Source organism: Rattus rattus, chromosome 2 (genome assembly GCF_011064425.1).
Source record: "Rattus rattus isolate New Zealand chromosome 2, Rrattus_CSIRO_v1, whole genome shotgun sequence".
In the NCBI taxonomy this organism is placed as follows: Eukaryota; Metazoa; Chordata; class Mammalia; order Rodentia; family Muridae; genus Rattus; species Rattus rattus.
Window position 1 is genome coordinate 78,484,746 of NC_046155.1, and position 25,970 is coordinate 78,510,715.

At 45.1% G+C, this 25,970-nt stretch overlaps 2 protein-coding genes across 6 annotated transcripts in view; one reads left to right on the plus strand and one right to left on the minus strand.

The window, feature by feature from the left end:
* The window catches only part of Lcmt1 (leucine carboxyl methyltransferase 1), a 54,509-nt gene extending 49,512 nt beyond the window's left edge, over window positions 1-4,997 (minus strand). The window contains exon 1 of one of the 2 annotated variants that reach the window (XM_032892704.1): window positions 4,755-4,997. In XM_032892704.1, the coding sequence (XP_032748595.1) occupies window positions 4,755-4,861 (107 nt within the window). In that variant the 5' untranslated portion in view covers window positions 4,862-4,997. The remainder of the gene's footprint in view (window positions 1-4,754) is intronic. The other variant, XM_032892703.1, reaches the window with a different exon arrangement.
* Window positions 4,998-12,405: 7,408 nt separating this feature from the next.
* The window catches only part of Arhgap17 (Rho GTPase activating protein 17), an 89,286-nt gene continuing 75,721 nt past the window's right edge, over window positions 12,406-25,970 (plus strand). For all 4 annotated transcript variants that reach the window (XM_032892706.1, XM_032892705.1, XM_032892709.1 and 1 more), the window contains exon 1: window positions 12,406-12,582. In XM_032892706.1, the coding sequence (XP_032748597.1) occupies window positions 12,530-12,582 (53 nt within the window). In that variant the 5' untranslated portion in view covers window positions 12,406-12,529. The remainder of the gene's footprint in view (window positions 12,583-25,970) is intronic.

Consider the following 25,970-nt stretch of genomic DNA (forward strand, 5'->3'; position numbering starts at 1 on the left):
GAGCTCACCCAGAGGCTATGTCAAGAATTAAGGAGAGTGCTCATTAATTAATTTTAGATTGGCAGACAATCTAAAATTACAATGCCACAGAGGTTAGCCAGTCTTTGTGTAAGGATGATACAAAAATTTTAATGTGTTCCAGACCTTGCATCAGTTTCTACAAAGGTTGTCTACCAAAAGCCAGCTGTGGGATTTAGAAGGTTATCTAAGGTGCGTACCTAGAAAGAAAGAAATAAGGAAGACTAGAAGAGGTGAAGCATACACACAAGTCTTCAAGGAACTGATTAACTCAGAAAGGGTAAACAACAGCCACTGGGCAAAGAATACTGCTAGATATACTGAACCTCAAAAAAATGGAAAGAGGAAAAACAGCTGGAAAAATGCACATCTCAAACACCTGATCCTTGGGGATACTACAGATGAGAAACAAGAAGACTTCAAGAAAAGGACATCTGCAGGGAAGTGTAACGTTCATCAACAGGGAAGAAAGGGATGGTTACAAGGAGACTGATGAACTGGAGGGAGGTACTGAATATGGGGCATTCCTTTGAGAGGACACAGTGCAGGTATGGTGGACCCTGGGTCACTGCTGGTAAACAACCAACAGAGTGGCCTGGCACAGCATGATGAGCAGAATGAGAAGACAAGGAGAGTCTGTGAGTCTCATTCATGCTGCTATAACAAAATAACGGGGCTTACTACCTGAAAAAGCAAAGAGGTTCATCTGGCAAATGATTCTGCTAACTAGAAGTTCAAACAGCAAGGCACCAACTGGGTAAGATGCCCTGACTGTGTCATATCAGAGTGTAAAAGTGGATGGGAGAGAAGACATATAAAAAAGGGGAGCAAGAGAGCTTTTCTTCACAGCCTTCTCTCACAACAATCAACCAAGTATCAAAGAATGAAAATTCCCTCCTCCAAGAAATACAATATCCAGGGTTGTAGAGATGGCTCAATAATTAAAAGCACTTGCTGTGCAAGTGTGATCTCAGCACACACACAAAGCCAAGCCTGGTCTTGCACACGCCTGTAATTCCAGTGTTGGGTAGGTGAACTGATAAGACCTGCAGGTTGTAAACCTAGTTGAAAAATGAGAGCTCCAGGTTCTGCAAATCTTGCCTCAAAAGAACAATGCATAATAAAGGACACATCCTTTTTCAGCTGCTAATTGGGTGTGCCCAGGATCATGTACACACACACACACACACACACACACACACACACACACACACACACAACCACTTACCAACACACAGATATTCATACATATATACACCAAAAAAGGAAAAGAAAACAAAGAAATACATTAAACCTTTTGAAAGGCCTCAACGGTTCTCAAAGGCACCATCTCCCAACAGTGACACATCAGAAACCAAGTAAATACAAACCTGATATATCAAAAGAGGCCATGATTCTGATGGCTTGATGACCTCAAGGGTGAGAGTGGCAATAATAACCAGTTTGAAGCATCTGCTACAGCCACTGCTGAAAACACTCCACACTCAACCCTCACCACAACCTCCAACATGGACAACCTCATCACTGTTCCAGGGCTCTACCAAAGGAGGGGGCAAACAACACACAGTGACAGAACTGTGGGTGCCCTGGGAGCCAACTGACTTTTTTAAATGTCGTCTTATAGATTTGATGTGGTAATTCAGGGTGTCAAGAACCAGCCAGACCCACGGCCACTACATGGTCAGCAACTTCAACCAAATAATGCTCTGATGGGAAGGAAATCCAAACTATTACTAGTAAACTACTGACAACTTCACTTTGTAGGAATCCTTAGGAACAACTTTGCTCCAATTATCACACTTAATCCTCACATACAAAAGGTATGCTTAACTTTATTATTCCCATTTTATATGAGTACACTGTAGCTGTCTTCAGACACACCAGAAGAGGACATCGGATCTCATCACAGATGGTTGTAAGTCACCATGTGGTTGCTGGGATTTGAACTCAGGACCTCAGGAAGAGCAGTCGGTGCTCTTAACCACTGAGCCATCTCTCCAGCCCATTATTCCCATTTTAAAAGAAGAAAGGGAAGAAGACTTTGGCACAGGAGAATAATTTGTTCATATGCCCCACAAGCAAGCATCTAGTGACATCACAACTTCTGATGAGACTGAAAAGTTTTATGTGATACAGTGAAGATGTTGGTCTCACAGGTAAGACAGCTTAGGAAAAAGGTGTTTGCAACCAAATGTAATGATCTAAGTTTAATACCCAGGACCAACAGGATAAAAGGAGAAAAATGACCCATCCTATGCTGCCTACTGACACACATATACAAAGGGAATAAATGTGATTTGAAAAAAATTTGTTCAAGGATTACAGTATCACAGAAACCAAGAGATACCAAATCCTCAATATAGCTTAAGGATTAATTTATGGGAGCTGAAGAAATGGCTCAGTGGTTAATGGTTAAGATTGAGTACTGAACCCCAAGTTCAATTCCCTGCACATACATTGGCTGGTTCACAACTACCCATAACTCCAACTCTAGAGGACCTGTCAACACAATGTGCACTCACACACACAGACACACAAATATACATATATCAGGTGGTGGTGGCACACACACCTTTAATCCCAGCACTCAGGAGGCACAGGCAGAGAGATCTCTGTGAATTGTAGGCCAGCCTGGTCTACAAAGCAAGTTCCAGAACAGCCAGAGCTACACAGAGAAACCCTGTATCGAAAAACAAAACAAAACAAAAACGAAAACCTTAACAATAACAAAACGAAAAACCCAAAACCAGATTCTCAGAGACAATGATCCAGTGCAAAAAGCTCTGAATTTAAACCACAACCTCCCTGTCACCTCCACGCTAAGTGATCTACTGATACAGATAGTATCACTGAATCTTCAAAACCACTTAAGAAACTAGATGGCCATCCCCTCCCCCACACTGTCTGTCTCTGTCTCTTTCTCATGCACACTTTTACTATGTGATATACAGGTGCACACCTGCATGTGCAGGTGTACACAGCTGTGCATGCACAAGTTCAGTCCTGACATTCATGTTGAGTGTCTTTCTCTATCACTTTCCACCTTATTTTTTGAGACCAGGGTTCTCCCTGAACCTGGAACTAGCCAATTTAGCCAGGCCAGATGGTCAGTAAGCTCCAGGGATCGATCCCCTCGTTTCCAACTCTCTGCAACCCCAGGCTGGGGTTACAGGCATGCCACGTGCAGTTTCTTATATGGATGATGGACATAGGATCTCAGGTCACAATGCTTGCACAGCAAGCACTTTGCCAACTAATCTCTCTCCCTAGCCCCACCATCCCTACTTCAGAGACAAGAAATCTAAGGCAAAAAAAAAAAGTTAGGGACTGGGGAGGTGGCTCGGTAGGTAAGAACACTTTTTGCACAAGCATGAAGGCCTGAGTTGGATCCCCAGCACAAGAAAAAAGAAGGGCATGGCTTCACACACCTGCAACCCAAGATGGGGGTAGGGGCAGGAAAACTGCTGAGACTGCTGACGTTTGCTCCCACCTAACCAGTTTGGCTGAAAAGGTGAGAGATCCTATCTCAAGGGAACAAGACAGAATGATAGAGCAGGACACATAACATCCTCCTCTGGCATCCACAGGTACATTCACCCACACATGCATGCACCCATACCACACACACACACACACACACACACACACACACACACACACACACACACACATGTGTTTTTGTTTTAAAGTTAGAACTTAGCCAAGTTTATACAGCCTGGGCGCAGTCTGAGTCCAACGAGGACTCCCTCCAATGGTTTAAATCCCTATGCTTAGTTTCTAAGACCCTACAAAAAGCGCAACACTTCACCCCAAAACTTGTACTCCCTACACCATCATGCCTCTTCCCCACCCCCCAGCCTGGGCCTATCTCTAGGGCATTGTCCTAATCCTTTGAAAGTCCACACTCTTCCCTTGTTCTGAACATCATCCTACTTCCTTGTTTCAGGCTTTTCTTGCCAGTTTAGACAGTCCTGTATAAATTTCAAACTCTAAACACTGCTGCATCTCCAAGATCCAAACACTAAAGTATGAGTTTACTATTACTCCCAACTAGGCTGTGAGTTGAGTATGTCAACACCATGTCTGTTTTGCTCCTTTAAGTATTTGCGATCACTGAAACAGAACCCTACCGATTAGCTCAAAGCATAGTTCTAGCACAATGAAATGTCCCAGTAACTTTGTTGCAGGAATGAAGGACATACAAGCTTTGTGATTTCTCTGACAAGACCAAGTGACTGCACTGACAAGACCCACCACCACCTGCTACAACAACTCCATAAGTACTGTAGCCTACGTATAGTACTGATTCTACAAACACACATTGCCAGGGCCGGGACCTGCAATCTACCTCTCATAGACTTGAGTTTCAGGTGCTCAGTGGGGAATCACGACCAATTTCAACAGGATGTAACCTATCAAGCAAAGCTGCATTTCTAACCCAGCAAAGCTGTAGTTGTAATTTTCAACAAATCGTGCCTTTCCTGAAGGCCAAGATCCAGCAAGCTTGTTCAGCGCCTTACTCCCAGTCGTGGTACCCCCCAGTTCACACACACTCGGTAATTACGACTTAAATGAACTCCTCCCTGCTCCGTGAACTTCCAGGTGTGAAACCAGGGCCGCTCCAGATGAGTGTGGCAGCTCCTTCCCAGTGTCCTAGCGTATGCCTCGGACAGTGGCCCTCTAGCCACCTAGGCTCGGTACACTAGCGCCCATCCCAAACCCAGCGCCCCAGGCACCTCTTGCAGAGAGAAGCATCTTCGCAGGTGCCGCGCACTCCCTCGTCGTCCAAGTCACAGCTCGACGCGCAGGAAGAAAACGAGGACTCCCTCGAGCCGGTGGCCATGTGCGTGGGATGTTCTGGGGTGCGGCACCCACCAGGGACATGGAAACGGGGAAACGAGCAGTGGGAAAAGAGGCAAGAAACAGGCACAGACTAAAGCAGCAAGGATAAAGCGCGATAGGCGGGCGCTGTTCAGTGACGCCGCCCCCGCGCGGCCCACCCACCTTTCAGCTGATTGGCGCCCGGGACATGACGTTTGTTAGATTAAGTTCCGCGTCCAGTCAGGCCATTGGAAGATTCTTTAGGCTCCGCCCGCACAACCCGGAAGTTTCTTGAAAGCCCGGACATGCTGATGACGCCGCAATGCTTTCTGGGAAATGTAGTCTTAGTTGCTCTGCGTTTTCCTTTTGCCTTCTTGCTGCTCAGGAACTTTTTTTTTTTTTTTTTTAAATATTTATTTTTATTTATATGAGTACACTGTAGCTGTCATCAGACGCACCAGAAGAGGGCATCAGATCCCTTCACAGATGGCTGTGAGCCACCATGTGGTTGCTGGGATTTGAACTCAGGACCTCAGGAAGAGCAGTCAGTGCTCTTAACCTCTGAGCCATCTCTCCAGCCCATGGGAACTTTTTTATACATACAGTCAACTCAGGGCTGAAGAGCAGAGAGTCCATCCAAAAGAAGCAAGTTTAAAGTATTAACTTTCTGTCGCCCTTTGTGTCATTCAACACTAACAAACTTTTAGTGAGGGAGTCAACACTGTGCTAAATTAATGCCTTTGATATGTTATGAAGTGACTTGGGATGTAGCTCAGAGCTCTCACCTGGGTGGGGTTCTCAGCAAGAAAAGGGAGAAAAGTTGTGAAAGAGAGAGTTGTGAAGAATAGAATGGAAAAAAGTGTAATTGTGACAGTAAATTAGGGCTAGGGGGATACAAAATTTCTTGAACTCTGTTTCAAAAACAACAAATGTAATAAAAGTCTGCAAAAAGGTTTAGGTGACATCGAAAGGGGAAGGTGGGAGAAGAGAAAACAGTGTAACTACGGAGGGAGTTCAGTTTTTCAAATGAGTAAATCTGTTTCATAATTGTTCATATGCAGTGTACTTTACAGGTATTTCATAATGGGTCACTAAATAAAATTGAAGGGTTATGTTCTATTTTGTCTGTTGTTTGGGAAAGAGGAAGGGATAAGCTCTAGCTTTATGAAGTTTGAATCATACCCAAAAAAAATTCTGTGGAGACAGGGCAGTGATAAACACTTTCCCATCCTTTCCAAGGTTAAGGGTTTGAGCCCAGAACCCCTCCCACACACACGCACACACAGAATCATAGTAGTCCACCCCTGTTTGGGAAGATAGAGCAATAGGATCCTTTGAGCCTAGTATTGGAGGTCAGCTTGGATACCATAGTAAGACTCCATTTCAAGTGATGATGATGATGATAATGATGATGATGATGATGATGATGATATCTTAGATGAGTTCTCCTATAATGAAACCTGACTTTTAACTCACTGTGTAGCAAAAAATGACCTTGAACTTCTAATTCAATGACCTTGAACATCTGATGCTACACTTCTCCAGCCCTGGGATTGTAGGTATGTGTAACCACATGCAATTTGTAAACTATTGTGGCTCAAACCCTGAGCTTTGTGCACTCTAGGAAAATATCTACCAACCAAGCTACATACTGACTCAATTATTTAAAAAGGAAAACAGAAAATCAATATATATGTTCATATATTTTGTTTTACTTATCATTCACTGGAGACACAAGTAACCGCTGATACTTCAGGGGGAGATGGCAAAAGGAATGACTGGAGTTCTGAAATGTCGAAGCAGTTAATCTCGAGGGGTTATGATAAAACACCCTGACAAAAACAACTTAAAGGACAATATACTTTATTTTGGTTTACAGTTTGTGTTAGTTGTTTTTCTATTGTTGCAAAAAGATACCATGACCAAGGCAGTTTATAAAAGAAATCATTTCATCAGGGGCTTGTTTACATTTTCAGGGGGCTAGTTCATGATTATCATAGTGGTGAACAAGGCAGCATGTAGGCAGGCTTGGATAATATAGCCAGAGAGTTGGAGGCAGCTGGAGGAGAAGGGATAGAGGAAGAAAGAGTAAATGACAGAGAGAGGGGGAAGGGAGAGGGGGAGGAAAGAGGAAGAGGGGGGAAAGTGAGTGAGAGAGAGGCGGGGTTTTGAAATCTCAAAGCCCACCCCGAGTGACACCTCTCCAACAAGGTCACACCTCTTAATCCTTACCAGAACTGTTCCACCAACTATCAACCAAGCATTCAAATACATGAACCTATGGGGGTCTTTTTTGTTAAGACCACCACACAGTTCCAGGAGGATACGTGGCAGGGAAGACATGGACGTAGGTAAGGAAGACATGCTGGCAGGATCACGAGACTTACTGCTCAGATTGAATCCACAACCGGTAAGCACGAGAGCAGTGGGTCCATGCTATGGTTTAGCTCCCTTTCTCCACTTATATACTCCAGGATCCTAGCCAGAGAATGCTAGACCCTTAGTGCCCGGGTCTTCCTCTCTCAAATAATATTATCAGGAGAATAATCTATAGGCATTCCCAGAAGCCCATCTCCCATTAAAAACTCTAGATTCTGCCAAGTTGGCATTTAACACTAACCATCACAGGGAACTAACACATCTTTCCCTGAAGTGGTCCTCTGCGAAGCAGTTCACAGGCTTAGTGTCCCCATGTGGCACTCCCTGTGGGTGTCAGTAGGTAATAAATATGTCAACAGCAAGCTGTATGGGATGTCGGTGCCATAACGATCTGCCTCTCTGAATGGCCCTTCAGCCACAATTAGCTTTATCTTGGAAGGGACAAGACAGGCTACTCAGGGCACCAGAACAACTTAGACTGCCTTGAGTAAGACCCTCCCACAAAAACTCCAGAATTTCTCCAAAATAAAATCAACAGGTATTCCTGTCACTACCACCAGTGTCTTCTTCAGTGACTTAGTGGTAATCATTCATGTTTTCTGGAGTCCCCTGGCGACCCAACATGATTATAAGCTGTCTACAGGCTTCTAATGCAACAAGTCACTTCTTTGACCCAGCACTACTGCCATTAGAGTGGCACACATTCACAAGTTTTGTTTGGAATGCCAATTCTAACTGTAGGAAAGTTTATCAAGTTGTAAACTTTGGGTCTGATTAATATCTGTGCGTGATGTTTTCATTTGCACATTTTAAAAATAAAGTCCATACAATTAAAAACAAGGCACAAAAGTCAGCACAATTGGCCAAACTCTAGGTACCGTCCTAGTGCTGAGTGCTTGTTTTGGTCCATTCAGTCTGCTATGACACACAAGCATACATTGGGTGATTCTTCCTTTTTTATGTTTTAAAGATTTTTACTTATTTATTATTTCATGTTTGTGAGTACACTGTTGCTGTATTCAAGAGACTGGGAAGTTCCTGCTCACATTTGGCGTCTGGTGAGCTACGTTCTTGTTACCCAGGCTACTCAATAAGAGCCTCGTTCTCATTTGTAAGTGGAGTTTATTACTTGAGCAATCAAATGATTGTTCTTTTCTTCCTTTTAGTTTCTATATCTAGACACTGAACATTTTCTATTTGAAAAACATCAGAATGTGTTTGAATCTCTTGTCTTTTTCTTTTTTTTTTTTTCTTGGATTTTTTTTATTTACACTTCAAATGTTATCCCCTTTCCTGGTTTCCTGTCCCTATTCTCCCTATTCCATCCCCCTCCCCCTTCTTCTATGAGGGCGTTCCCCCTCCCCAACCACCCACCCCTTCCCACCTCCCTGCCCTGACACTCTTTGTCTTTTTCTTGCAGCTGAATTTTGATCTGTTCTACTGTTTTGAGACTTTTTTTTTCTTGAGAAAGGGTCTTATATAGCCCAGGCTGGTCTCTGGTTCTGCATATAACCAAAAATAACTCTGAATTTACAACCCTTTTCTTTCTACCTTCCAGTTGTTAGATTACAGACCTGCATTACTATAGCCAATTTATATAGCTCTAAGGGTTGGCCCAGAGCCCTATGGATACTTGGCAAGCACTCTACCAACTGAGCTGCTTCTTGAATTTTCTCTGAAAAGAACTGTGGGGGTTGGGGGTTTAGCTCAGTGGTAGAGCACTTGCCTAGCAAGTGCAAGGCGCTGGGTTTGGTCCCCAGCTCCGAAAAAAAAAAAAAAAAAAAAAAACTGTGAATAGGCGAGGTAGTTATTTGTTTCTGCTGGGTTTTTTTTGTTTGTTTGTTTTTGTTTTTTTGTTTTTGTTTTGTGTTTTTTTTTTCTATTCTTTTTTTTCGGAGCTGGGGACCAAACCCAGGGCCTTGCGCTTGCTAGACAAGCGCTCTACCACTGAGCCAAATCCCCAACCCAATTTCTGCTGGTTTTTAAATTAACCCCTGCCCTTCTCTTCAAAGACTGAAGCAGGTGTGTCTGACACTGCTTTTTATGTTCAGGAGTTTTCACCGACGTTGCTCTTTCTCCTTGAGCAAGTCTTTCTAACATTTGGCTGAGACACAGTGGCTTGTAGTTCTGTGACGACGTCTAGCACGTTAGCCGAGGCTCACTCCACTCTGGTGTTCCCCAAGGTGTCCCATCTTCTCCAGGTAGTTCTTTCTTCTGCGGAGGTGAGGAATCTTTTTTTATCCTATGCTATAAATCTTCTTGTTTTCTTAGGTGCATTTATTGAATTCCTTTGGAAGCTCTGAGCTTTTCAGATTTCCCTTCTTCCACTGTATCACTTTGCTCTATCACACAAGCCTGTACTGTCAAAGGTCTACATTTAAGACTGCGTTTCTTTTGAATGGAGGATGAGATGCTTTCTTCCCGTGTCAAACTCTGTTACTTTGTATAGGGAATAATTATTTAAATCTTCAACTGTGTCTTCAAGTTCTTCCATTTGGGGGCTTGACTCTACTTTTTGTAGGTATGCCAGTTGGAAAAATTAAATGCCTCTCTCTCTCTCTCTCTCTCTCTCTCTCTGTGTGTGTGTGTGTGTGTGTGTGTGTGTGTAGGTACACATGTGCCACTGTGTGCACACGAAGGTCAGAGAATAACTTGCTGCAGTCAGTTTTCTGCTTCTACCGTGTGGGTCCCAGAGAGAGAATTCAGTTGGTGAAGGTTGGTAGCAACCACTTTTCCTTGACGGGCCATCTCTTGTGCTCTCTAGATCGGTGCTTAGCACGGTCTGAGGTTTAGAGATTGGTGACTTCAATTCCTGAGCCACTTGGCTGAAGCATGATTTCTAACTCTTCTGCCTTTGGTTCAGAGTCACGGAGGTTTTCCGGATGCCTGTGGTTGACAACTGAATTCGATGGTTGACAGTTCCCTGGTTTCTGTTCCGTTTAAGTTTTTTATGTTGCTAGATTTCATTTTCCCCTACTAGCTCTTCCTTCTACATAGCCAAGTCTGAGCAACACTCCTCAAGGATCGGCTTTAGACACATGTCTTAAAACTTTCTCTGTCCATGTTGTGACCAAATTGACATTAAAATCCACGTCATCCACTTGGAAAGCTAATGCATGATTGGTACCACAACTGAATGAAGTTTGTACAGTGCTCCTCAATATAACAACATCTGTTTTGCATTGTTTTTTACTGCTCTCCGTAGCCTGGGCTGACCTGGAATTTGTGATCCTTCTGGGTCAGCCTCCTGAGTAGCTAGGTTTCAGGCCTATGTCACCACTGTCTAGTTTCATGGTAGCATCTAAATGTAGTGACTCAATGGCTGACTCAGATTGAGCAAATGGTTTTGAAGTCCTGTCTATCTTGCTTCAATAAATCTTGTCGGATGGGGTGCCACAAGCCTGTAATTCTAGCATTTGGCCACTGGAGGCAGGAGGATCAGAAATTTAAGGCCATCCTTTAAGGCCTACATAAGACTCCTCGGAAAAACCCAAACGAAACAAAAACAAAACGAAGCCTTATTTCAACACTTCCTGTTGTAATTAATGTTGATGACTTGCAGTTTTCTGCCTGACTCGAGGCTTCCCACTTGAGTTGTAATCGTTACAGATTTTTAAGCTTCTTGTTCTTTGAGCTTAAGATGTCCCTTGCATTAGTTTCTTTGCTTTCTGTTGTAAGGAAATGCAGGACATGAAGCAACGTGAGGGACGAGGGACGAAAGGTTTAGTCCAGCTTTCAGTTGGAGGGAGGGATGGGGAAGGCACTGCAATAGGCATTATGAGCCTGCCCACAGCGAGACCACATTGCCTCCACGTTCAGAAAGCAGAAGGAGATGAAAGCTCCCAGCTCAGCTAGTTTTCTGTGGTCTGGGGCCACCACGGAATGAATGCTGTGGCCCACATTTAGGGTGGGCCTTCCCATATCAATGAACCCAAGGTAGATAATTCTTCACAGACAGACACAGAGATTTGTTTCTAAGGTGACTCTAGATCCTGTCAAGTTGACACTTTAAACCATCACACAGACTGTGAAGGATGCCATAGCCCATTGGACACGGGGAATGTTATGTATATGGAGCCAAGGCCGCCAAGTCAGGAGAGCATGACTGAAAGTTATAAAACTAGCTTGGTTCAATTGGAAGAAAGGGCTCAGCAAAACCGAAATGGTCCCACTGAGTTTCCCAGCTCCACTGTACCTGCAGGGCGGGGAATCAGAATCTTGTCATTTAAGGCAGCAGGAACTCAGAGACCCATCAGTGCAGGGGCCTAGCGAAGGCCAGTTTCCTTTGGCTGCCTGCCGGACACGGGTGTATACTCTATAGGTGGCCCTCATCTGATTGACCATACTCTTTAGCCTTTCCCTGCTAAAAGGAGTCGCAGGCCTCCATGACACTCACTCTCCAGATACTTTGCTCTATGGGTAGGAAAGAGGGCAAGGGGTTCAGGTATTGAGGGCGTGGAGCTGGTTCACCCTATAGATCTGCTTCAGCTCACTCCTGCCCAACTAGGATATACCCTGGTCAGACGCACCGCTCTAGGTTAGGTCCACTCGGCTCAGCTTAACCTCAGTTCGTTTCAGTTCTCCCTTGCTTGACTAGGCATCCTATTCGGCTAGGCTTGGCCGGACTCTCCTCCCCCTCATAACTTCCCTCCCCAGCTGGCTGGACTCTCCGGTCCGGCTGGGCAAGGCCCCATCTCTGCGTTCCGCCTTGCCGGACCGGGCCAAGATCTGCGAGGCTCACTCGCGTTCTAATTGTCACCACTAGAGTAGGTAGCTAAGTTTGGCTCTGCTCTGCCCATCCTGTTCGGCTCTAATTCAGAACCGCCGGGTCTCTTCTCCGCTCTAGCCCTCAAAGCCACGCTCATTCGTCTCCTATTGGCTCACCGATTGGTTCGGCTCCACCCCTAACTTTGCCTAGCTCTGCCCGGTCCTGCTCTGCCTGACTTCTCTGGTTTCGGCCGGGCTTGGCCAGCTCGGCTACACCTATCTGATTTCGGCCCTGTTCGGTTAGGCTCCACCCACCTCGGCGCGGCCTCCCCGGTCCCCGCCCTGATCGGCTTAACTCCACCCATTTTTGGTCTGTCCGCACCTGTTCCACCTCTCTGGTTTCGGCCTCTTTCGGCTCGGCTCGGCCCCACTCGTGGTAGGGGCGGGTGGCGGGGCTGGAAGTGACGCGCGAGGGCGGGGTCGAATTGTAGCCTCCGTCACCGCCTCCGGGGCCGGGAAGCGATGTAGGTAGGACCCGCCAGACGGTCCCCAGCTCTCCTCGTCCCGAGCCCCGCGGCCTGCCGCTGCCGCCACCGCCGCCGCCATGAAGAAGCAATTCAACCGCATGAAGCAGCTGGCCAACCAGACTGTCGGCAGGCGAGTGAGCCGGGCGCGCTGGCGGGAGGCGCGCGGGGGGGCGGGCCGGTCCTGCGCGCGAGGAGCCGGGGAGCGGGGAGAGCCGGGCGCGGCCGGGCCTGGGCCCCGTGGGGCGGGGGTCTGCGCCCTGTTGAGGCTTGGGCGCTGCCCATTGTCCTGCCCCGAGGAGCATCGCCCTTAGGAGACCCACGCGAGTCTTTACTCCTCCCTGTCCCCGCCAGCCGGAGCTCGCTGCCTGGTGTGAAAACTCCGTAAACTTGTGTGCCTCACGCAGTGCCAGGCGCTCAGCTTTGGGGCTGGTGTTCTCAGGCTCTCCCCGCCGACCCGCTGTTGCAGGCTTCCCCCGGGAAGAGCTTGCTGCTCACTAGGAATCCAAAGGGTGTTAGTCTTGTGTGGCTTGCCCAGTTAAGTTCAGCCTCCCTCCCCTCTGTGAAGGAATCGAGAAGTGCAGTCTCAAAATCCAGGCTTTGGGGAATTTGCCGCGAGTTCTTGAGGTCTGGTAGGTTTGGAAAGAGAAAAGGATGCCTTTTCTCACCTGGGATGTGGTATTTTGTGAGACTGCGTGAGTGCTTGACAAGAAACTGATATTTTTAATGATAGAATACAGGAGGGACAGTAGATAAGAAGTAGGCTGTAGATCAGGAATGATTGCGGTTTTTAGAGCTTTCAGGAGGCTGTTGTCATGTGCTGTGCTATCTGGAACAAATATTTCAAGGTCTGCAGGGCAGATAGCTGTGCTGAACCAATTTGCTGTTTATTCTGCACAGAGAGAGATGGATTTTTCACAGCTCTTGCTCTTTCCCTCCTCCCCTAGCAGTTAAGGGGAGCTTGGTTTGGTTGAAGCACGTGAGACACTTCTTTTTTTATGTGTAGGAAAATACTTTTACTTCCTCTTGGGTGTTCTAAATTTGCTTTTTGCAATGTTTCATTTCCCTCAACTTTTTGCTAAGTTTTGTTAGTGAGTTTCTAAAAAAAAGAAAAGAAAAGAAAAGAAAAGAAAAGAAAAAAACAAACAAAAAACCCTCTCCATCGCATAATCTTAGTATCATTTATCCAGACTCAGTCCCTGCCCCCATAAACCCAGAAATGCCTAGTTTTTGTTGTTTGTAGAATTAGAGAAAGTGAAGGATCAAGGCAAGTAGTCCTAATGGCTTGAACAAGAAATATTATGAGAAGTGATTATTTCTTATGAGTCTTGTACTCCTTTCAGAGTTCTTAGTAGTATGCATGGCAGAATCAAAACTTAGTGGATACCACAATGTCTTCGTTATTTATTTATCAGGTTTTGTATTGTGTGGGGCAAGGGAAAGTTGCTGGTTTTATGCAAAGTTCTGAGAGCTTTCTGTCTTGAAAACTAGGGTTTTGTGGCCCCTGCTTCCCTTAGCCTCTCTGCCTAGTTTTATATTCTGGCCATACTTGCCCACTTTCGGTTTCCATGGGAGGCCTATGTTTCTTACATGTTACCCTCTTCCTGGAATCCCCCGAAGCCTCTCTTACCACACCTAGCTGATAGATAACCTCTCTCATTCTTCACCTCACTCGGTCTCTGTGCCCTTAGAAGATCCTTGTTGTCTCAGATGGGCACCATCTTCTTTCTATCATCAAACTGCCTCTTTACCTGCTTGTGTTGGCAAGATGAGCACCCTGAAAGTCAGAGTCTTTCCTATGTGTCTTTGTTTCCCAGGGTCGGTGACTCCCATCCCACAACAGATGACCTGTCAAAATTGTTAATTCCAGGATTCTAGCTGGTACTACATGGCCTGGTGCTGCAGGATTAAGTTTGGGAAAATATGAACAGGATAGAGTGGTAGTGATTCATACTGGGACAGTAATTCTGGTCCTGACCTTTGACTCTGTTTGAAAGTCTTTATTGCTAGATGCCAGGGGAAGCTGCAGCTATTACAGAGCTGTAAGGGTGTGGCAGCCATGAGACTAAAGTCAGAACATCTGTTTTTACTGGGGAGAAAACCTGTTGTTCTCTTGTTGTTGATTTCCTAGATAACCTCCCCCCCATCCCGTGTGTGTGTGTGTGTGTGTGTGTGTGTGTGTGTGTGTGTGTGTGTGTGTGTGTGTGTTCTCTCTAAGTGACCATAAGGGGTTAGGACGAAAAATGGACAGAACTGAGAATAATTCAGTGAGCCAGATGGTTGGTATGCATCAGAAGGAGTATTTGGATAAAGATGAATGCTTTTCTAGCACAGATTTCTCCCAGCTGTGATCTGGATAGAGAAGGAGTTTATATATGTGAACGTCCACCGTTATCAGTTTGTGGAGCTCCAGGTGCTATCTTGCAGTGAGGAATTTCTGTAGGATGGAATGCTCGTGAGTAACAACTCCACTGAGAAGTTTCATGGGACTGGCATGGATTAGCAATGCCTAGAAAGAATGAGCTACCATGATGCAATTATTGTGCTGAGGATGGATGAGTCTGTGGGCAAGGCTTATGAGGTGCTCTCACGATGTGGGTGCCCTAAAAAAGAGTAGTGGGATGGATGTCTTTGTCACCCACTCTTTGTTGAGCCTCCTATTCAGCGACACTGAGGCTGCACTGTATATCACTGTGCGATACTAAAGAATCAAAGACCAATACAAATGAGATCTCTGCCCTAGAGCTGCTCGGTAGATGTATGGAGGAGATAGGCAAACCCCAAGTAATTGTGAACATAAGATAAGCACTTCCGGAAGGCTAGCAGGTGCACAGAGGAGAACCTGTCTGCCGCTGGCTGGAGGAGCTCGTGAAAGCTGCTCTTGGGAGGCGTGAGCAGAGCCTCTGCTTTCCTTCCACCTCCACACGCTGCTTTCAGACTTTCCTGCAAGAATTAGGTCTCTTCTGGGGAAGGAAAAAAAATAATTCAAGGTGCCTGAGCAGAAAGGAATTCTTTGGCCTGTGAGCAGGAGTCTAGACATAGGACTGCTTTTGTTTGAGACAATCTCACTGTATAGCCAGAATTCCCAGTCCTCCTGCCCCAGTCATCCCAGTGCTGGATCTGAGAGCGTTCTGGGGGGTTCACTCTTTAGACAGGCTGTGTTCACAGACTTCCATTATCCCCAGCATAAGTCTCAGAGGAAAAGAATACTTTGTGACTGTGGCCAAAGTCCTGGATTGGCTCTGTTTCTGGGTCACATGCCTTTCCTGGGAAATGGAATGGACTTAACCCCACCCAAATAGAGAGCGGAGGAGTGCTGGTTCCCAAAGGTAAACTGGGGCACTGTTACCAGCAGAAGGAGAATGGGCAGACACTGATTAGGCAAGCAAGAAAAGCCTCGTTGAGCTTTTGCAGTCTTGCTGTGGAAAAGGGGAAGCATTCCCTCTTGAAAACTCTTGGCTTCAGATAAACTAGAGAGGGCAGAGGGTGCACCAGGGAGTCAAGGAGTGCTGGTGGGTAAATGTTGTCTGGGTAGAGGAGGCTGTGCAGGAGGATGACGAGTATGAAGTTAGGAGCTGATGTGTGTCAAGAGAGGAACTGGACAGATGTAACTAGGAGCACACACATCCCTGTCAGAGTCTATCCTCATAGGAGTTGGTCCGAATGCTTTCATTTGGCAAGTCAAGGTTACAAACCCAGGGAAGGACCGCAGAGAACCTGAAGGGCTGTGTTCTAATAAGAAGGTGGGAGTGTGTCTGTGGGAACGTGGGTCCCAACTGGAGTTCTCAGGAAGTTGCCTAAAATGTAAGTTTTGGGGAACATTAGCTGACATTTGTCTCAAGCAAGCACAGCAATATTACGACATTACACTATACAAAAATTTTTGAGGCCAAATGTGGTCTGTGGCTGTGTTAGCAACTGCTTATCTCAGAGGACCTGGAAGTTTCCACTTCCTGATTCCTTCTTTACCTGACACCATAGCACCATTGGTCTCTGGCTCTGTTGGAGGGCTCATTTTCATTTCATTTGCTGAGGTCTTTAATAGGGGCGTAGTAATAATTTCACCGTTCTACAGTGATGTGTCTTACCAAGGACTGTGCCTCAGCACCTGGCCTGGCTCTCACCCACGGTGACTACCACTTATAGTTTATGATTTGCCAGGCTGGCACATCTACTCGGTGACCCACACAGGACATGGTGTGGGCCTTCCGCCTCTGTGGCCCATATACTTCTGACCACAGAACTCGGGCTGCCTTTCACCAGGAAAGGTGGAGAGTTATGAACAGATGTCATGAATCTTCCATGATCATTAAGCTGATGCACTTCTCATAAGGAACCTACTGCACTTTCTGAGCAGCTCTGGGGTGGTGCTGTTTATTCCTGATTTAACAATGAGGAAGCCAGAGATCAGAGAGGTCACAGAGCTGGTACATGACGGAGTTGTGGATCCAAACCAGGTTTCTGACTTTGAAGCAGACATGTATGGTGTTTGATTCATCTGCCTCAATCAAATCTTGGGAGCTGTGAGTTGGGTGTTATTGTAACTCAGTGGCTTGCTACCTTGGCTGTGTTTCCTCAGGAGACCCTGGGCAGTATCTTGATGCCTTTAGAGGTTTGGCTTAGGACAGGCGCTCTACCACTGAGCCACATTCCAGCCTTCGTGATGGTCATAACTTGGGTAGGTGGGGCCGGAGTTGCTGCTGGCGTCTTTTGCTGGCATGGATCCTGAACAGTGCCAACAACAAAGACTTGTATAGTACCAGCTGCATTAGTGACGAAACCTAGAACCCTGACTTAGTCCTCTGTAATGTTCTGGATATATGAATGATCGCAGACAAAGATGCAGACTATTGGCTTCCAGGTCATAGATGTTTTTTTCTCTTGGCTTTATTTGGTGCTATTCATTTATTGTTACTTTAAAAAATTAATACTTTTCATCTGAAAAGTATGGATCTCATGCTTCTTCTGGAAGAATCTTGGAAATTCTGTCAGGACCTGATAGCACTGTCCAGTATAGGTCCTGAAGTAAGCCACAACTTTCCCATTGGGATGGTCATCAGCTCCCTGTGTGTGTAGCCCATGGCTAATGGGTTTTATCTCTTCATATTCCTTGCTGACCTCTTCCTAATCATCGAGATCTAAAGACTCTGTAGGAGTATCAAAGTGCTTGGCTACCTGCGGATGTCACAGTGGTGCCATGGTGTACCCCTAGTACCATGGTGTATAAAACGTCTCTGTGAGGCAGCATTCATTACCTGTGTATACCTATCACATACCAGCTCCTTGCTTTGCCTGTGGGAACAATCTGTACTCCTCAGTGACTTAACAAGCTTCTTCCCTCACTTGGGGTTCACTCTACCTTTCCCCAGAGATCTCTGAACAGGGCATCTAAGGAAAGAGAGGTACCAAGCCCAGTGGCTTCCATCCAGCCTCTGATATAGCAGGATAGGGAAAGAATCACTATCTGAACATCTTCTTAGGCTTTCTGAGGCCACCTTGGGTGGGTTGCAGGTTGTAGAATTCTAGAATGCCAAACAGCTTATTTACAAGTATATAAAAATCCACCCCAACCCAGGAAACAGTCACAGAAGGAAGCAGTCACCTGGCATCCTCTTTATTTATGAAGGTAACATAGGGCACTGTTATGAATCATCTGGTGACAGAAGTTCCTGGTGCTGGGGAGAACCCGTCATGGTTTGCAGTTGTAATAGAGGGTGCACTATGCCAGACTATGGAATATTTTGGATGTATCATTCTGATGTAGGTGGATACCATGGTAACCAAGTAAAAATTCATTGAAACAAGTTAACTGCACTCTATCTACTGTTCATGTAATTTCCTGAAGGCAGAAAGACCCATGCATGGTTCCAGATGTGAAACCCTGAAGGTCTTTGTTTTGATGAAGGGGTCTTGCTGTATAGGCCAGGGTGGCCTCTTGATCTTCCTGCCTGATGCTATGATGCTGTGATGACAAGGATGCTTCTGTGTCAGCTCCAGATGAGTTTCAGAATTCAGAACTTTTCAGATTCTGGAGCAGTGTGTGTGTATGCCAGTGTTATAGGTAACCAACCTCCAACTGAATCTGGCTAATGGCTTCTAACCCAGCATGTTATTTCTGTAGCAAACATGTGCATATAATTACCCCACAGGATACATAAAAATGTAGCTATTCATGCATGGCATGTTCTTGCCATCACGGATCAAGTTTATAGTCAGTGGCTTTCATGCTTATTTTTATATTTGTCCTCCCCAAATAACAAGGATTGTGGATCTATTTTAGTTTTAGTAATGTACCTATATGATTGTCTGTAAATCTTTTATTTCAAATAATGTCTCCCATACTCTAAGAGATTAGAAACTATAATTAATAGTGTATGAGCAAGTCCAGGACAGATAAAATAAAGAATTGAGTTAGAAGGCAGGTGTGAGAATGGGAGATGCTGGGGACTGTTGAACACTTATCCATCTAAAGGGGGGCTGCTTTCCGCTCTAGCCACTTGTTGCCTTGGTGAATGTACATGCGGTTTAGCCACAAGTCCCTTTTTTCTTTCTTTTTTTTTTCTTTCCGGAGCTGGGGACCGAACTCAGGGCCTTGCGCATGCTAGGCAAGCGCTCTACCACTGAGCTAAATCCCCAACCCCCACAACTCCCTTTTTTAAAAAGAGGGACACATATTCATACATATATTGTGCAAGTGTATACGCCTGTGCATATCTATGTGCACCACAGTATGTATGGGCCTGCGGAGATCAGAAAAGGCATCAGGTCTCCTGGAGCTAGAGTTACAGATGGCCATGGGTCATTATGTGTGTTCTGGGAACTGAACCCAGGTCCTCTGCAAGAACAGCAAGTATTACAACCAGCTGTAGCTGAGCCATCTCTCCTGCCTCACATCGCCCATTTTTAATGATGCTTCAGAATGCTGATTTTCTTGCAGAGTTTTATGATGCTTAGCAATGAAAAAGAAAAAAAAGTTCCGTCCATGTAGCCAAAGAAAACATATCTGCAAACTTTATCTGGCCTTGGGCAGTCTGCCTTGACCTCTAGCTCAGAGACTAACACTTGTGGCATGAGAAGTCATCCTTGAGTTAGGATTAAGCTACTTCCGAAGATGTAGGTGGCTAATTTGTTCTGTCATTTACTTGTTTTGTTTCTGTTTTTTTTTTTAACATATATGCTATTTTTTTGCACATACAGTAGCTTATACTAAGAAGAAAACAAGTTGGTAGGTATTTTATTTTAGAACTGCCTTACTTTCTAGCCAATTGGAGTTTCCTTTTAATCTACCACTACCAGCTGAACTTAAAGTTATTTACCTTGAAAAGGGCGTGGAAGCCCTCCTTTAAAATGAGCTGCTGGAGAGAAGGCTCAGACCTAAAGATTACTTACCGCTCTTCCAGAGGACTTGGGTTCCTAGCACCAAGAGTGCACTCACAGCTGTCTGTAATTCTAGCTCCAGAGGACCCAGTGCCACCTTCTGGCCTTCAGAGGCACTGCACATACATGATGTGTATACATGCATGTATTTACACAAGGCAATCATACACATAAGATAAAAATAAATAAATCTTTAAAATTGAGAGCTTCCCCTACCCCCTGCTTTTTTTTTTTTTTTTTTTTTTTTTTTTGAGACAGAGGTTCTCTGTGTAGACTTGGCTGTCCTGGAACTCTATATGTACACCAGGCTGGCTTCAGACTCACAAAGATCAGCCTGCCTCTGCCTCTGCCTCTGCCTCTGCCTCCCAAGTGCTGGGACTAAAGGCTTGCCCCACCATGCCCAGCAAGAGGAGCCCTGTTCTTGAAAAGAATGACTTAAGGAAGGTTGTGCTATGCTATCCCTTCCTTCCCAGACTTTAATGGCTATAAATAACACTGCACACTCCTTGTATATTTGTCACCGGCACCTTTAGAATTGACCTAGGCCCCCCGACAGATGTGAAGATTCTTAGATACTCAGGTCTCATATAAAATGTCAGAGTGTGTGCACATAGCCATTGATGTTGTTCTGCATACTTTAAATCATTTCTAGATCACTTACCATAGCTAGTATATTGTGAACACTATATAAATAAGTATTGTGCTATATATTTTAGGGAATAGTAATAAAGGAAAAATCTGTTCAGATCAAAAGCAATTTCCCCCAAATATTTCTTACCCTGGTTGGTTGGATCTGCAGATGGGAATACGGGGGAAGGCCAGCTGTCTAGGTACTGGGAAGCACTGTTGGTCTCTTCTCTTCCCAAGCTACTCACTCCCCTAGGTGATCTCAGCCCAGTAATTCTCACCTCTTGAGTGATGATTTGCAGTTTTATGCTCTGGTCCTGGCAGGACTCCACTCCTAGGTGCTGCTACCATCTCAGCCTCTCACTGTGTGCTGCAGATATTGAACGCATGTCCTTCATCCTTAAATTCACCTCATTTTCTTACTTCCGTAAACCATGGATCTCTAGACCTCTGCCTACAGGCCGAATCTGACCCATCTTGTTTCGTCAAAGAAGGCTTTTTGCAGCTAACACAGTCACACACTATAGTAGAAGGGTTGAGTAATTAGAAAGGTGACCTGGGTGGCCCATAGAACCCAAAGAGTTGACAGTAAGTTTACTCACTGTGTTGGGGATGTAGCTCACTAGTGGAGTACTTGTGTGGAATTTGTGAGTTCTGGGGTTCTGTCCCCAACAACCATAAAACAGAACAAAAATTTATTTTCCTTCCCCATGGATGCAAATGCCATCAGCTGGGGTTGCCCCAGCCATTTTACAAGTTCTGTTTTGGCCCCACATTTTGAATCCTGCTGTTACCGTCTCCAGCTTCCTATTGTTAGTCTTTCGTGTGGTGTCTGTTCTTGATGGGTGTCTATCTTTCCTGTCACCTTTGTCAGCCTCTCAGGTTGTCTTCCAACTAGTTTTACTGGCTTAAGGAACACAGGAGTGAATTGTGTGGAGTAACATGTTCTGGACTAGTGTGAGTCTAAGAGAAATTCTAGGAGATAGGACAGCTCTTTGGAAAACTTGCGTCAAATGAAGTAAGAGTGTGCCTCATGTGAAAGTAGTGTCTAGTCCGTTTTCATCAGCTGTAAGGGCTGGTGACCCTGGGTCACATACTTTGGTTGATTGCAAGTTTGTGGTTATATTTTTAATTGGGTAGTGATTGTCCCAAGAAGTATATCTCTCTTCCACTCCCATCCCAGTTTTCCTTTTTAGGTGTCTGCCTTATCAGAGATGCCTTCTGGTCTTGCCATTCATTTGATCTCTCCTTTAATGTTTCATTAGCATTTCTTCTCTAGTTTCTCATGTTCTTTCACATGAGTCCATCAAACGGTTGCTTCTTAAATGCTTGAACCCATAAGTCATGGAGCAAGTCAAGAGGGACTCAGGTGAACACAAATATTCACTCAACAAATGTTGAGAGGTGCATGGAGAGCCTTCCAACTAATTGTCACCTGTTTGTGTAAACATTTAGAAATCTGCTAGCTTGGATTTCACATGGTCATTGGATCCTTGTAGATGTATTGGCTGAAGTGACTGATTGAAACCAAGTGCAGCCAGACCTGGGGAATACACTGAGTATTCCACTCATGGCATATAGGACTGCTATGATTCAAGGTGCTCAGTGTAGCACAGGGATCTCTGACATGTGCCTGGGGCAGGGGAATGTGTTCAGTTAGGGCATCTCTGGATACAGAGAACCTGGGCATCATAAGACAAGCTGGTGGAGCTACTAGGTGACAACAGTTTCAACAGGACAGAAATAACCTTAGGGAACATGGCATTCTATATTTTCCATCTTTTTACTTTAATATCTTCTTCTGCTTATGACAGAAGCAGAGGGGTCTGCTTCCTAGTGGAGACAGCTCTCCAGCCTTCTCAGCAGGGACACCGCTCTCTAGCACTTTGGTTTTTTGTTTTTGTTTTTCAGGATGCTTGGGTAGAGATGGTGGTTGGCGTGCACTAACAGCTGGTACAGAGTGTAGCTTGGGCCTTGAAAGCGTTCAGGAATGTTAGAATTGGTGTGCCTTTATTTCCTTTACTTGGTATTAACTGATATACATCTTTCCTCCAAAGAGAAAATTGGTTGCACATTGAAATTCTATTGTGTTATTGTATTTATCGTAGGAATTTAAAAATTCCTTAGTAATTTCATACATGTGTATAATGGATTTTAGGTCATTTTTACTCCCATTACTCTCCCTCTTCCTCCTCTTTCTCCCAATGAATCCCCTATTTTCAATAAGCTCCACCCCTACTTTCATGATTTTTGTGTATGATCCCTGAGTTTATGGTTGTGTGAGCAGGAATAGGTAATAAAGAATGATACCTCCTCCACTAGAAGCCATTAACTGCCCACAGGCCTTCAATAGTGGGTGGGGACTCACAGAGTCCTCCCATAAATGTTGAAATGGTGATTGGACCTATTGTAACAGTGATATCCCCTGAATTCCCAGATGTCAAGATTAAAATGCACGGTCTTTAAGCACTACCACCCAGTGCTGGAGACAGGCAGTATTGGTGACTTTTGCCTATTTGCTGCCACTCATTACTTTTCTTTTCCAATTTGAAGAGATCAGTCATGATTTGCAGACTACCACAGTCAGATTTGGGGGTTCTGTGTGGAAGGTAAGAAGTGGAGATGCGAGACTTGGGTCACACCACGCTTTGCACCGTCCTCCGGCCGTTGCTCGCAGTCTCTCCGCCACCATGCCTATGTCCATCGTGAACACCAATGTTCCCCGCACCTCCATGCCAGAGGGGTTATGAAATTCATAGGCAAATGGAGGGAATTGGAAAATATCATCCTGAGTGAGCTAACCCAATCACAGAAAGACATACATGGTATGCACTCATTGATAAGTGGCTATTAGCCCAAATGCTTGAATTGCCCTAGATGCACAGAACACATGAAACTCAAGAAGGATGATCAAAATGCAAATGCTTCACCCCTTCTATAAAAGGGGAACAAGAATACCCTTGGCAGGGAATAGGGAGGCAAAGTTTAAAACAGAGGCAGAAGGAACACCCATTCAGAGCCTGCCCCACATGTGGCCCATACATATACAGCCACCCAATTAGACAAGATGGATGAAGCAAAGAAGTGCAGACCGACAGGAGCTGGATGTAGATCTCTCCTGAGAGACACAGCCAGAATACAACAAATACAGAGGCGAATGCCAGCAGCAAACCACTGAACTGAGAATAGGACCCCTGTTGAAGGAATCAGAGAAAGGACTGGAAGAGCTTGAAGGGGCTCAAGACCCCATATTAACAACAATGCCAACCAACCAGAGCTTCCAGGGACTAAGCCACTACCCAAAGACTATACATGGACTGACCCTGGGCTCTGACCTCATAGGTAGCAATGAATAGCCCAGTAAGAGCACCAGTGGAAGGGGCAGCCCTGGGTCCTGCCAAGACTGAACCCCAGTGAACGTGATTGTTGTGGGGAGGGTGGTAATGGGGGGAGGATGGGGAGGGGAACACCCATATAGAAGGGGAGGGGAAGGGGTTAGGGGGATGTTGGCCCAGAAACTGGGAAAGGGAATAACAATCGAAATGTAAATAAGAAATATTCAAGTTAATAAAGAAAAAAAAAAGAAGTGAAGATGCTTTGGGCTTGAAGTCTGGGAGCAGGTGTGTCTCAGATGGGTTAGGAGAGTGGCTAGGAAGCTGTGGCACTGGGCTGAGAGGGGAGGACAACAGACCTAGGGCGATGGCACCTAGACTGATGGGGAACCAGGACTACAGTGTTCAGGCTTCAGAAGGACAGGAGGAACTGAGGACGAGCCACAGTTGGCTGCTCCATGCTGAAATAAGCTACAGGCGACTTCACCTCTGTGTTGTTCATAACGCTCTTTCTTATGTGCTCTTTCTTATGTGTTCTTGTGACTTCCGCCTCCCATGCTCCATGCTCCAGTGCTTCAGGATCTGCAAATGTGTGAGTGCCAGTTCTGCACTGTCTCAATAACTGGTGGTCATAATCTGGTGTATTGATTTTTTTTTTTTTTTTTTTGGTTCTTTTTTCGGAGCTGGGGACCGAACCCAGGGCCTTGCGCTTCCTAGGCAAGCGCTCTACCACTGAGCTAAATCCCCAACCCCTGGTGTATTGATTTTTAATCTGCAATTATCCTGTCCTTTTTATGTGATCAGGTTTGGTTTTTGTTTGTTTTGTTTTTTGTTTTTGTTTTGTTTTTTTTTTGGCTCTCCCCATTTTTGTTTAAAAGGGATATTGATATTGCTTTTTTTATAGCTGCTAGGAAAACTTACAATTCTGATTGCTTAGAAGCTCATTCATTAAAATATTAATTGGGTCAGGTGTAGTGGAATATGCCTGAATCCCAGGACATAGGGGGCAGAAAAAGGAAGGTGGTGAATTCCAGGCAGCCTAAGCTACAGAGTGACAACCTGACTGAAAAATAAATAAGTTAGTAGTAATATTTTTGGGAACCTTTATGCTAGGTCCTATTAGTACAAAAGTAAATTAATTTATTTACCAGGAATGCGTAGTTTAGTATATCTGATTTAGTAGTCTGTGGCTGAACTTCAGGGAGACTTGGTAGGTGCAGATCTTTCTGGGGCCATAGGGAGATTGAGCACAGCATTTCTTTTTATGTTCACAGACTTTTATGTGCCTCTCAAGTGTTTTCTTATTTTTGAGGACCTAACTACTTTTATTGGTTAACGTGTGTGATACTGATGTGATTCGTATAGTTGACATCTTTGGTTTATTTGAGAGTGTGTGTGTGTGTGTGTGTGTGTGTGTGTGTGTGTGTGTGTGTGTACACTATCTATGTCTGTTGTTCTGTTTTTATTCTGTTTCTTTCACTCTTCCTCCTATCATCCTTTCCCCTGTTCACTCCTCCGCTCCTTTTGGAAGCCAGTTTCACTTCCCGGACTGGCTCTGAGCTACACTCCTTTGTGCCTTATCTTTCAGAGTAGTTGAGACCATAGAATATACCATTGTGTAATAATTTCTTCTCATGATTTCCTTTCTATCCTATTGTTCAGGCTTTAAGGTCTGTGTTGCTGTGTCCTTATGGGCAGTATTATATGGCAGGCCTGTGAATCTGTTCTACCTGGCTTTGCAGAAACATGATGAGTGTTGCTTTAATCCTGTCTTAGTTGGGGTTTCTGTTGCTACAACAAAACACCACAACAAAAAAACAAGCAGGGGAGGAAAAGGTTTATTTGGCTTCCACTTCCACATCACAGTACATCACTGATGGAAGCCAGGACAGGAACTCACACAGGGCAGGAACCTGAAGGCAGGAGCTAATGCAGAGGCCTTGGAGGATGCTGTTTACTGGCTTGCTTATCATGGCTTGCTCAAATGACTTTTTTTTATCAAACCCAGGACCACCAGCTCACAATGGACTGGGTGAGACTTCCCACATTAATCACTAATTATGAAAATGTTGTACAGGCTTGCCCACACCTGATCTTATGGAGGAATTTTCTTAATTGAGATTCCCTCCTCTTAGATGACCTTAGTTTGTGTCATGCTGACATGAAACTGTCCAGCACAAATCCT